At 35.6% G+C, this 14,561-nt stretch overlaps 1 protein-coding gene across 2 annotated transcripts in view; it reads right to left on the reverse strand.

Annotated features, from left to right (window-relative positions):
• LOC123675582 (calsyntenin-1) overlaps positions 1–14,561 on the reverse strand; it is a 217,516-nt gene that overhangs the window by 24,570 nt on the left and 178,385 nt on the right. For both annotated transcript variants that reach the window (XM_045610960.1, XM_045610959.1), the window contains one exon: positions 2,934–3,220. In XM_045610960.1, the coding sequence (XP_045466916.1) occupies positions 2,934–3,220 (287 nt within the window). The remainder of the gene's footprint in view (positions 1–2,933; positions 3,221–14,561) is intronic.

The raw sequence follows: 14,561 nt of genomic DNA on the forward strand, positions 1-14,561 counted from the left end.
TAATCTTGCAGCTATATATTCACTACATCTCTGTCCTATCCTTTTTTCTGCTCTGGGTCTCTCATAATTTTCGTTATCGTCTCCAGCTCTCGTAGGGTATTTGTGTTCTTTTTGTATGATGGAAATTTTGTTTTGTTTGATATGCGAGATAATCCTTTGAGCAAAAATTTGCCTTATATCTAATACTTTTGCTAAAGTATATATACTGTCACTAGAGAATGTAATTTTTTTTTTGTACATTACTTTGAGGATATTTTTTTGGAGAACATCAATGATTCTCTTGTGTGTGTCAAAAACACCTCCCCATCCTATTATACCATACGAAAGCTGTGGCTGGACCAGCGACTCATAGAGCATCTGTAGATGTTTTGGAGAATTAACATAATTCATTATATACTTAAATCTATATAGGATACCTCTAAGTTTTCTCGAAACATACGTTATGTGTTCATCCCATTTCAAATGTTCATCGATGACTACGCCAAGATACCTTGTTGAATGTGTTTTTGCTATATATAACTGGTCATCGAAATTCAAGTCTCCTAAATCTGGAATTCCCTTTTTATTTGAGGCGAAGGTTATATATTTGGTCTTACTGATATTTATCGTCAGTTTATTCAATCTAAACCATTTTGTCAGAGTCTCAAATTCTTGGCATACTTGTTTTTTCAGATTCTTCCATGTAACATCATGAAAAAGTATCATGGTATCGTCCGCGAAACCGATAATTTCACCTTTGTTTTTAACCCTGAAGAGACTGTTTATATACAATATGAACAGGAGAGGCCCAAGAACTGTACCCTGTGGTACTCCGAAATTCATTTGATTACTTTCACTATATTTTCCATTTAGGTGTACAATTTGTATTCTATCTGATAGATAGCTTCGTAGCAGATTTAATACTTTGCCGCGGAAACCATAATTTTCGAGCTTTTCTAGTAGACGATCATGACAGACAGTATCAAAAGCTTTTGCAAGATCGACATTATATATTATATAGGTACATTATATTCTGTTGTTTTCTCAATTATTTTACGAAGGGTCTGAAGATGGTCAACGGTGCTGTAGCCTTCCCGAAAGTGTGCCTGCTCAACAGGTTGATAAAAATCGAATTTGTGGTTTAGCCAGTAATCATTCCGATGTCAAAAGTAATGGTCCATTATGTAATCAAAGCTTATCCTGATGTGTATAAGCTACCTATTGCCTCTCAACATTGAAAAAAATAAAACTATCTTCGGGATTATCTTTCTCAAAACAGGCTCAACGGCGTATCAATAATGATGTATGTTTATTGGGAGTTGCCTATTTCCAGAGATGGAATTATTGATGAACTTGCAAAAAGCTCAATAGACAACTAGATTTTTTTATATGAAAGTATATCCGAATAACCAGATTTTTTTCGTTTTTAACTGTTTTATACCACCCCCACAAGGTTTATGAGTTGTTACGCCTCTGGATCTGGCTAGATTCATGCGGTTGATCACACATTTCCGCATTATCTGCCAACTCATGATGTTGGATTTCAATGCTTCGATAGTTGCCTGTCTACCACGGTTTATTGTCATGTCACAGCGCCGAACATATTGAAACAGAGCTGTTTGTTTATGTGTACATGAATGAAAGCTTACATTAGATACTTGGTACTGGTATTCGAAATCGATCGTTACTTTCTACAGGCAATTTTTTTTATCAGTAATTGAAAGTTATTCATCAATATCATGATTTACATGAAAAGAATTTTCATGTAAATCATTACATTATTTTGGGACGGGTATGGTATAGGGTGTTTTTTTTCGAGGTATATAACTTTGAGTTGGCATTAATGTTCAAGATTCCTGGCATATGATCGCTACGGCTGGCTCGGATGTAGTCCAATCTGGACGTCCAATTTTCGATGACTTTTTCCAACATTTGTGGCCGCGTATCGGCAATAACACGGCGAATGTTGTCTTCCAAATGGTCAAGGGTTTGTGGTTTATCCGCATAGACCAATGACTTTACATAGCCCCACAGAAAGTAGTCTAGCGGTGTTGAATCACAAGATCTTGGAGGCCAATTCACAAGTCCAAAACGTGAAATTAGGCCACCAAACGTGTCTTCCAATAAATCGATTGTGGAACGTGGTGTGTGACATGTTGCGCCGTCTTGTTGGAACCACAGCTCCTGGACATCATAGTTGTTCTATTCAGGAATGAAAAAGTTAGTAATCAAGGCTCTATACCGATCACCATTGACTGTAACGTTCTGGCCATCCTCGTTTTTGAAGAAGTACGGACCAATGATTCCACCAGCCCATAAAGCGCACCAAACAGTCAGTTTTTCTGGATGTAACGGTGTTTCGACATACACTTGAAGATTAGCTTCACTCCAAATGCGGCAGTTTTGTTTGTTGACGTAGCCTTTCAACCAGAAGTGCGCTTCATCGCGTAGTGCGCGATACGTATTCCGCACAGAACCATTATTTTCGAAATAAAATAGCACTATTTACGAGCGTTGTTCAGGCGTGAGTCTATTCATGATGAATTGCCAAACCAAACTGAGAATAAATCACTTGACAGCTGTTAAATCGGTCACCATCTTGAACAGTAATGCCAACTTAAAGTTATATACCTCGAAAAAAAAACACCCTATACCATACCCATCCCAAAATAAGAATTTTCATGTAAATCATGATATTGATCAATAACTTTCAATTACTGATAAAAAAAAATTGCCTGTATAAAGTAACAATCGATCTCGAATACCAGTACCAAGTATACCTCAAAAAAAAACACCCTATACATGTAGTATCCAAGAGCCATGGAAAGTTATTTGTTATCCCAATAATTTTTATTTTTTACACGGCATGAAATTTTCGACAGACGCATATTGATTGAAGGGTCCAATTTCTCTAAACTAAATATATTTCAGCTTCAAACCTCTTTTCAACTTACCGCAATCGTACGCCACAACGCTCAAGATGTGATTGTGGCTTCTCTCATAATCCAGAGCCTCGGTGTTCCTGATAACGCCATCTATGTCGATGTCAAAGGGCTGATCGGGGGTCAAGATCTCATATCTGCATACGTCTCCGAATTTGGGGGTGCAGTCCCTGTCAGTGGCTTCCACCCTCACTATCTCTCCGTATATCCTACCCTCGTCCACTTGCCTGACATAGCTGGGCTCGGAGAATGTGGGGGCATACTCGTTCACGTCGCTTACGGTGATGTGGACTGTAGCACTGAAAAAATACAATTATTAGAACGATTGTCTCTTGGTCGAGCAAGGAAATATTGATGAAGACTGTATGGACTGCTTTCATTTTATATTTGAATGAAACATATAGGTTATGAAGAAAATACAAAGAAAAAGAAGTACGATTTCCAAGTGTGTAATATCATACGATATTAACTATCTATCTGGTTATTGTATCAGCAAAAATGCCATCAACATAACCATTGTCAAACAGAAGATTTCCACGTTATAACGTAGGAATCATAATCGGAAGTAACCCAAGTATACTGCATGTCATCGAGGGAGAGTTGCGATATACCGGTTTCACCCTTATTAGGGATCATCAGTACCGCATAACTCAACCCAAGATGACGAACAAACGAAATAGTAGGGGTTGAGTTATGCGGTACTGATATCCCTAATAAAGGTGAAACCGGTATATCGTTACTCTCCCTTGATGACATGTATTCTCCTTTTATTACTTTCGATTATGATTCCTATGAAATAACGTGAAAATCTTCGGTTTGACAATGGTTATGTTGATGGCATATTTGTTGATACATTAACCAGATAGATAATTAATATCGTATGATATTAAACAATTGGAAATCGTACTTCTTTTTCTTTGTATTTTCTTCATTCATTACCAAGTGCAGATGTTAGCCAATTTTATATTATTTATTATATAGGTTATGGTTGATCTCATCTGAACACAAAACTTTTTTGTTATCCCAAATATCGCTTTCGCGAAGTTTGTTAACTTGCTTACAGTCTCAATCCTCTGCTATCCAACGCAATCATGTATGAATTGACAAAAACCATTGAAATAATTGGTCTAGGTATCGTATGGAAAACACAAAATAAGCATATAATGCTGAGCCGACGCGTTTCTCATCACATATGAGCTTCAAAGACTGTTACAGGTTTTCCATAGAAGGTCAGAACAACTCAATATGGAGATCTCCAAACACAAGACCAAAGCCATCACCATAGCAAGGAAGCTGGTACGATGTAAGCTAGTCCTGGAAAACAACACCATTGAGCAAGTCATGTCATTTGAATACCTATAATGTGAAATCACAAGATCAGGTCGAGGATAAGCGACCAGTTATGGCTCAAGAGCAAGAGCTGAAACATTCTTGACGAAGAGAATATCAAAAACAATCGAGATGAAGAACAATTATTGATAGCAGGATATACACTGAACGTTAGGCAGAGAAGCACAACCATAAAAGAAGAGTGTCAAACAGATGATATTGTAAGAAGAATAAGAGAAAGAAGGAGGGAATGGAACCAGCACATTGACAGAATAAGCCCAGACAGAATGGCTAAGATTGCAAGAGACAACATACCTCACGAAAGAAAACCCTTAGAAACTCCACCAAAAATACATATGGCTAGATAGCTGGCAATCTACAACCCAAGAAACGAACACAAATAAAACGGAATAATACAGGCAATGAGCCTCCCAAAAGTATAAGAAGATGTTTTTAAACACCTGTGATGGGTTTTTTGTTAGTGAAAACTAACAAAACTTACTGTCTCTGTAAACTAAAGGAGCTCAACAATTATGTTGTAGTAGACGTTAAAGCCGTCTACTATATAAAAATATACATATGACTGTCTGTGAAATGCTCTATCATGCACATACTGTCTTCTTTAGCCTTTCGATGCTCCTAAAATAGTTTAACTTATATTGAAAACAAGCTCAAAACCCTTTTGAGCTATATTTTCAATCCCTGTTTTGATAAGGGTTCATGTGTTTCTTTTATTGTCTGTCAATATTATGCTCAGCATAAATCTTTCTATTCTATTCTATTTGTGTCTACTTCCTGATTAAAGTTTTTTTTATGGGTGTCCAAGTTTCACATCCATATGTATTATTATGTTTAAATACCCACAGATTTTGAATATTGACATTAAGATTTTAATTTTGTGAAACTTTAAAACTTAGTTTCAACTTGAGGGACTAAAAGCTCCACAAATTTTAGAACTTAATTGAGAGAAGGTACTTTCGAGGTAATCATTACTATTGCAACATTAATTTTGAAGTGAAACATATGGTAAATTGAATTTTTTTTTGATAAATTGTTATAATTGAATTATCGAAATCAATTATCTTTCTATAGGAAGATAGAAACATTTATGTTCATTGGGAATTGAAAACAATTGGGTTATTTACGAGTATTTCATTGCATAAACGAAATATTATTTCAACGGGCATATATCATTCTGTTATATGAATATTTATTTATTCAATGGCACTTCGATTTATTAGTGAATATATGTAATTATTTTCTCGGAATCGAATATGAAGCTTTTAGGATGATTGTTTCACCAATACAACAAATTCACATTTTAGTTCGAACCAATATGATTTTTATTCAATTTCGTTGTTGCTATTTGCGTCCTATGAGTTGAAGTGCAATGTTCGCATTTTACATTTCATCTTCTCCAACAAAGTTGAAAAGATAACTCGATTGGAGTGGAAGTATCCAAAAGCGAGATTTAACGAAAATGGAAAATCGAGAGTCTAGAATTCTCTTTCTAACCAACTAAGTATCTCCACGATCAGAAAGTCCTGGAGCCAACAGAATTGAAAGTCAAAAAGACTAGGCATTCGTTCAAAAATTTATTCTTTAATTTATAATAAGATTTGTATGAGATAATGTAGCTGTAATGTAAATAACCAACTCTATCATTCATATTTTGGAGAATATCAATTAATTATATAAGATGATCATTTATAGTTGTTCCTAGTATGTATAGACTACAATACCGTCGTTTTTAACTGGAATACACGAAATTTTTATTCAAGAATTGAATGAACACATATTGATTCTTTTAAAGCATGTGTGTATGCTAAGAAGAAAAGAAGAAATTCGATTTACAGTCAGATAACAGAAACTTCCTTCCTCGTAATCATTTCTGTTCTAGAATAGTAATTTACGTAACAAGTCCGGAAAATAGGGTTTTTTTGGACGAATAGACAATCCAGGACGAGCGTAAGCGAGTCCTGGAAGTCTGTGAGTCCAAAAAACCCATTTTCGGGCGTGTTGCGTACAATATTTTTTCGGCAATCATGTAAAATAACACTATCGCTGCTGCTTTCCATATTTTATTGCGATTGCGATCAAAAAACATGCAAATTTTTGACAACTAATTTCATATGAAATGTCAGCCGTTATCTCGGTTGCTATGGATTCTATGATTCTTTTCCGGCCTAGTCCGGGAAGTACGTACTTTCCGGACTAGGCCGGGAAATGCTACTTTCTCAGAGAAAAAGCGTCCGGGAAGTGAGCACTTCCCGGACGGTTGCCGAAAAAAAATATTGTAACATGTATGTACCTGAACGAAAGTTATGCATTTATTCTATTGTGCTTATAAGGCTTTACAGCTTTATTATCATTAAATTTCAAATGGGAATCCCTGTTTCCATCGTAGATTCAAAAAAAAGTTTTTCATTTCATTTTTCACGATTCGTCACAGATGGCTCTGTAATCAAATTTGAATTTTCCCTCTTAACCACCTCAATGTATCCGTTCCATTAATCTTTCACATGAAATATTTCTTCGCATAATGGTAGGCGACTGGACGAAGATTTGTACTATATTCCAATTAATCTTTTTCGTAAAATGTCGATGATTTTATCGACATTCGTCAATTGGCCTTCCAGTGCGTGTTGCATCTTTGACATCGATATTACCGGAACGGAATCGACGAAACATTTGCATTTTTGCCTTCATCGAATAAAAAATTTAAAATATAGGATATTTCATCTTTGCTAGTGTCCATCTTTCAAGCGCGCTCAAATTAAACTGAGTCAACTAATCACAAAACTGTCACAGAAGTTTCTGTACTATGAAATCTCATCTTTCTCACGTCATCTATTGGAACTTGATCGGACTTTTACAAAGGACTTTTACAGAGGACTAAAGCCATCTATTGGAAAATAATGGATTTTTTTTTATTACACCCAAAATTGATGAACCACAATTTAAACCATTTTCGATACAAACAGCAATTGTCCTTCCACACTTGCTACAACATGTTCGTAGTTCATCCTTATTTTTATATAAAATAGAATTTCGTCAACTGGAGAACTATTCACTCATACACTTCTTATCTTTTTTCTTAATACAGGAGATACTTAGTAAAATTGGTCAGGGAATTAAAAAGTCTAAGATCCTTTTCTAGAGTCAATTGCTTTCAGTATCGTCTGCATATCGAGCCAATGATAGACTTAAAAAGTGATTTTCCGCGTATTAGTAAAACTTTGGTACCCATTCATTTCCCCTCTGTCGCGCCTGCGATGACCAAACTTTGTACGTTGTACAGGGTGGGCAAATAAGCGAGGTAAGCGGCTATATCTCAGGTCCACTCATCGTAGAGACTTGCGGTAAAAATTTTTACCACTAAAGTGTACAAGAAAACACGCTGGAAATTGTTTTGAAGTTCATACCTCTACCGCTAGGGGGCGTAATAGCTATCGTCGAGTAGAAAAATTAATTTTACTCGAAAATGTTTCATATAAAGTTGAAGAAAAAATATCATCACAGTAATCCTTGGAAAATTCTCTATCTTTTTAAATTGTCACTCTCGATTTAACGACATTAAATAAGGGTAGGTGAAAGGGAGAAATCTGACTGATTGAAACGCCTGTAACTTCAGTTTGGCTCAACATTTTTGAGCAAATTAGATCTCGTCTGAAAGATAATATCTTGTTGATTGAGGACAAAATATACTCATAATAAATTTGTTTTTGCTGCTTTCAATAAGGGGCGCTAAGTCAGAAGTGCATTGTTTTGTTTATTTTACTACGAAATTTCAAATGTAATGATAGGATTTTCTTAACAGAAATAGAAATTCCATCAAATTTGCATGAAAAAACCTGTCGGTCGCAAAGCGATAATTTTAGGCGTTCTGAAGTTTTGGCCGATATTCTTCAACTGATGCACTGCGAAAAACCAAATTGTGTCTTTAGGTTCTGACAGAAATAGAAATTCCATCAAATTTGCATGAAAAACCAAAAGGTCGCAAAGCGATAGCTTCAGGCGTTCTGGAGTTATGGCCGAAAGAAGACACAATTTAGTTTTTCAGTGCATCAGATGAAGAATATCTTTTTTCGGCCATAACTCCAGAACGCCTGAAGCTATCGCTTCGCGACCTTTTGGTTTTTTCATGCAAATTTGATGGAATTTCTATTTCTGTCAGAACCTATAAAGACACAATTTGGTTTTTCGCAGTGCATCAGTTGAGGATATCTTCTTTCGGCCAAAACTTCAGAACGCCTGAATTTATTGCTTTGCGACCGACAGGTTTTTTCATGCAAATTTGATGGAATTTCTATTTCTGTTAAGAAAATCTTATCATTACATTTGAAATTTCGTAGTAAAATGAACGAAACAATGAACTTCTGACTTAGCGCCCCCTATCGAAAGCAGCAAAAACAAATTTATCATGAGTATATTTTGTCCTCAATCAACAAGATATTATCTTTCAGACGAGATCTAATTTGCTCAAAAATGTTGAGCCAAACTGAAGTTACAGGCGTTTCAATCAGTCAGATTTCTCCCTTTCACCTACCCTTATTTGAAGTCGTAAAATCGAAAGTGACAATTCAAAAAGATAGAGAATTTTCCAAGGATTACTGTGATGATATTTTTTCTTCAACTTCATATGAAACATTTTCGAGTAAAATTCATTTTTCTACTCGACGGTAGCTATTACGCCCCCTTGCGGTAGAGGTATGAACTTCAAAACAATTTCCAGTGTGTTCTCTTGTTCACTTTAGTAGTAAAATTTTTTACCGCAAGTCTCTACGATGAGTGGATCCTGAGATATAGCCGCTTACCTCGCTTATTTGCCCACCCTGTACAAAGTACATACATATCATAAATTTCTTTTCCGATAATGAAAAGTTACTTTTTTTTTGCATTCACAAATTGAAAATATTCACTTTCTTCCATATAGATTATTGTTTAAGGAAATTATGTGAAAAGCCCATAAAATCGGCGATTTTCAAGGAAAAATATACCCAATTTCGTTTTGAACCACGTGGTGGTATTCCCTCATTATGAGCAAATAATGGATTTCTTTTTACTACACCTAATATTTACTGAATTTCTGTTCATCACCTTGATTTTACTCTCGATTTTACCTGAAACTCAAATATCCCAAGTCGGAAGCAACCAAATTGACATTCTCATAGTTCCAAAATTCACTAATGAAATATGACGCGCCACAGAAAGAACGTCTACGATTGCCTCGACATCCCCAAGAGACTCGGTCTAATTACCATTTTCAAGTATCAATTACGCGAAATGTGGCTCGATAAATCCCTCGACAGTTCCCGTCTGAACATTAGAAACGAGAACATGTCACGTGTTTCCCAAAACCTCATTATGGCGGCCGTTTCAGAACGGCGCTGTCGGGCAATTTTGGCTCTAATTCAAATTCTGCGTGCTTCTGACTAATTCTGGAATCCTGCATTTGGGCTCCGCAAGAGACGCTAATAAGGTCTTCTCGATATTTATGGAATATTCCTGTTTTCTTTCTCCGTGTTTCTCCGGTGGAGCAATCAAAGCTGCACGGGCTTGCGAGAAAGTAGTGTGGGAAGTCAATCATGACGGAGCGAATCACGACCTTTCTTCGTATTCATTTGCAACAGGCGTTTTGCTTAGAAGAAATTAACCAATTCACCATCAACTCAACGCCTTCAATTCATTATGTAAGATCTTACGAAAGAAAATGAAAACAAAATACAAATAAATTGTGTTTCGTGGAAAACTCCCCATTAAACACTCGTTAACAAATACTACAAATTGAAAAGAAGCTGGATATGACGTGAAGTAACGGAAGTTTTTTTCAAGGTATATAACTTTAAGTTGGCATTACTGTTCAAGATGGCGACCGATTTAACAGCTGTCAAGTGATTTATTCTCAGTTTGGTTTGGCAATTCATCATGAATAGACAAACGCCTGAACAAAGCTTGCAAATAGTGCAATTTTATTTCGAAAATAATGGTTCTGTGCGGAATACGTATCGCGCACTACGTCCATTTTATTTTGTTTAGCGATGAAGCGCACTTCTGTCGAAACACCGTTACATCCAGAAAAACTGACTGTTTGGTGCGCTTTATGGGCTGGTGGAATCATTGGTCCGTACTTCTTCAAAAACGATGATGGCCAGAACGTTACAGTCAATGGTGATCGGTACAGAGCCATGATTACTAACTTTTTCATTCCTGAATTGAACAACCATGATGTCCAGGAGCTGTGGTTTCAACAAGACGGCGCAACATGTCACACAGCTCGTGCCGCAATCGATTTATTGAAAGACACGTTTGGTGACCGCCTTATTCCACGTTTTTGACTTGTGAATTGGCCTCCAAGATCTTGTGATTTAACACCGCTAGACTACTTTCTGTGGGGCTATGTGAAGTCATTGGTCTATGCGGATAAGCCACAAACCCTTGACCATTTGGAAGACAACATTCGCCGTGTTATTGCCGATATACGGCCACAAATGTTGGAAAAAGTAATCGAAAATTGGACGTCCAGATTGGACTACATCCGAGCCAGCTGTGGCGGTCATATGCCAGAAATCATATTTAAAATGCAATGCCACAAGATTATCTTGCGGATAAATAAAATTATGAAATTATGTCAATCGAATAATCCATCGTTGTTTTATTGCAATTTAAAGTTATATAGCTCTAAAAAAAACACCATTTATCATTATGCTTCTCTTATAGCAGCCCTCATCCCTATTAACAAAAATTGAGATAGTCGATTTTCACAAGCCTCTGAGCGAATTTTTCACCGGCAAAATTGTTCGCCATGGGCAGGAACAGTTGGTAATCACTTGGTGCCAGGTCCGGTCTATAAGGTGGATTCATAAGAACGCCGCAACCAAGCTCCAGGATCTACTGGCGAGTCACTATAGATGTGTGTTGCCTGGCATTGTGCTGATGGAACAGGAACACAATTCCTCTCCTATTTTCCAAAGCAGACCAATTCTTGACACTACAGTAGATTTAATAGTTGTACCGTAAGGGAACAGCTCATAGTAGATAATTCCTTGCCAATCCCACCAAACACTCCTCAAAACCATCCTGACCGTCAATACTAGCTTGGACACCGTTTCTGCTGGCTCACCGCATTTCGACCATTACCGTTTTCGCTTGACGTTGTCGTAAATGATCCACTTCTCATCACCAATCGCTTCAAAAATTGGTCAATTTTATTGTGATTCAGCAGCAATTTGTAGATGAAAATTCACTCCATGAGGTTTTTTTGCGTTATTTCTTGTGGAACCCAGGCTTCTTGTTGACACCAGCCTTATGGAAATGATTCCAAACAGTTTTTTGTGCAATCTTTAGGATCGAATAAACGAAAATTGCGTGTAATTGTTATATGAACACTTTTTACATTTTTAGCCGCCTGGCTTGCTTTTTTGCCTTTATCGAAGAAAAACTGTAAACAAAGTCTATATATAAACTGTATTGTCTCTTTGCTAGTGTCTATATTTGACACGCGCTCAAACAAAATTGAGTCAACTAATCACAAAACTGTCAGAAAAGTTTTTGTGGTACAAAATCTCATATTTCTAACGTCAACTATTGACGAAATAATGGATTTCTTTTTACTTCATCAAATATTGTTGTTCATTTATACCTACATATAACAACGTACGAAATACAAACAAATCCAAGCCATGAAAAAATAATGGATTTTTCAATACACCTGAACTAAATAAAAGCACTGAATTAATGGAAGGCGTCTCAATACTCGAAAATAGTGTAATTCAACATGATAATTGTCATTTAATGTGATGTAGAGGTTTTAAAAGTAAAAACAGCATGAAACTGAAATATAGTATTCATTTCTCATATTCATCAAACTAACCACTCCTGACAAACTCTTTTTAACAACATTAATCTCAAAAAAAACATTCGGGTCCTAAAAGTTTATTTAGGTACCTAATTATCAAAGGAGTCCACTACGATGTCTGCATTAAGAGGATTATGCATCCCTCAACTTTGCCAAGGAAAGTTTTCGTCGTATATTGCCCAAATATTTCACAAAACCAAAAAACTTTCTTTTTATTCCATTAATGAAAGATTTTACAACTTATAATCGAATAAAATATTTAAGTGAAATTCTTGGCGTTCCAAAACGTTCACTTGATGTGATATTGAATTTTCGGACTAAATTATAGGCATGAATCATTATCATTAGATCTCAGAATTAGTGGTGAGTTATTGACCACCGTAATTTGATATCTAAAATATTGGAATGTTCAAATAATTTTTTCTCGAAAAATATTTCAACTCAATCATATGACTAGTTTTCGAAATACAGGGTGTTGAAGTTGGAAAATGGCATTTCTTTAAAGTAACATTTCTTGTGGGAAAACATCTTGAATGAAACACTTTTGCGCGACAAATAACGCTTACCCATAAGGATATAATTCTAGACTAGTTTTCAATAAAAATCATTATTAGATAGGGGCTGAGTCAAACATTAGTCAAAATGAAATTTGTTTAGTTAAGTTCATAATTCACCCTGTTCGTGGAATTTTCTAATTTTTTGTCATTACTCTTAATTCGGGTACAAAATTATATTGACTTGACATTTTCAGGAAAAGCTTATGTACTAAAAATCTCTCTTTCGAAATGAGTTGCAAAATAATGTAATTTATGTTCATAATAAAAAAAATTTCTTGAGATTTAGGACATTAAACTTTTTTTATAAAATTCAATGCATTTCGGTATATTTATGTTCAAACTATGACATAAATTCAATGGAAATATGTGAATTATTTGAACAAGGGCTGAAAGCTTCTTATGATATTCGCATTCCCTTTTCGTCATTCAATATTTAACGGAAGAACTTTCATTTCAACATTTGACTTTGTAATTCTCATTGTACATTTCATCTAACCCTGAAATTTGGAACCCCATGTGAGTTTCTATTGTACGGTATAGTCTTACTTAACGTTGTGTATTAAATTCACCGCACTACAGCTTTACTCCCTGGAGATTGGAGGAATGTTCTTTGTGATGCCTGATATTCTAGGAAAATGATGTTATAGCAGGCATCACGTTTCCAGACAAAGAACAATGCCTAACTACATTAGTAAGAGCGAACATTTTTCCATAGAAAATTTTTAATTGAGGAGACAGAGAACTAGGGATAACAAATCATTCATGATTATTGAAATTTTTTTATGGTAAGAATGATAATTCAGGGTTTTATTAGTCGAGGAAGCATTTTGTTATGTCATTTCGAATAAAACCGGATCAGAAATGAAAATTGATTTCAACGGGAGAAAGTCCTTCACAAATTGATTCGGATATTCCATATTTATCTACAAATTTTGCAGAAGTTGTAGTGATATATTTGATTAAGAATCATTAGAAACAAAATACCATCAAACCAAATTGCTCATAATTCAGTTGCATGAGGATTTTTAATGTTCCATATCTGACAATTTTGATTGTTGTGTCATAGTCACCCAGTGAAAAATGTGCATCGTCGCTGAAGAAAATTGGATGCGAAAAATCGTCAGTCAAATGTTCTACGCATCCCATAGTTAGCTGGCTTCATTTTTATGTCAATGCAACCTTATAAGGACGCAAAATACGTCATAGGATGCCGTAAGAGAGACCCAAATGTTTTGCGCGTCGAGGAATGGATAAATATGGATTTTCTTCAACACTTTCACTTGCAGCAGCTATATTTTTGGTTGAGCGTGCACTTTGATGATGTATAGGCTTAAGACATCAGTTACAGTAGTACTACTATAGAATCATGATTTTTGTAGTAAGTTTTCCCAATTGTTTCAGCAGTAGATGAACGAACCATATTGTTGAATGGCTATAACTAAGATGTCTCAAATACTGGTGTGTTCACTGATTAGATTAGATATTGTTTGACATAATTCTGCCTATTCGACTCGTCATGGGTAACTTTTCTATTTTCTTCCTTAAGGTGGCTCTATATAGAAAATCGAACAATCATCGGTATCATTTCAAAAGTTTCATTTGTTTTGTCAAAAGTAGTTTATTGTTGATTCAACTTCAAAAAGACATTGACAGAAAGACACGAGAGCGTCGCCATAAGAAACATTGCAGAAATCAAGTGAAAAAGAATCATAGAGTAATAAACATAGATAGAGGAAGCATATGTCATTTTTAGTAAGCAAATTTTGTTCCCAAAATGAACTATCAAATTTGACATGAAGCGCGCGAAAATGAAAACGTAAAACTGACACGATATTTCACTTAATAAGCGAGTTTCTCCACAAAGAACGCACTTCTTATGTCCCATAGTGAATCAAC

Source organism: Harmonia axyridis, chromosome 3, assembly GCF_914767665.1.
Source record: "Harmonia axyridis chromosome 3, icHarAxyr1.1, whole genome shotgun sequence".
Lineage (NCBI taxonomy): Eukaryota > Metazoa > Arthropoda > Insecta > Coleoptera > Coccinellidae > Harmonia > Harmonia axyridis.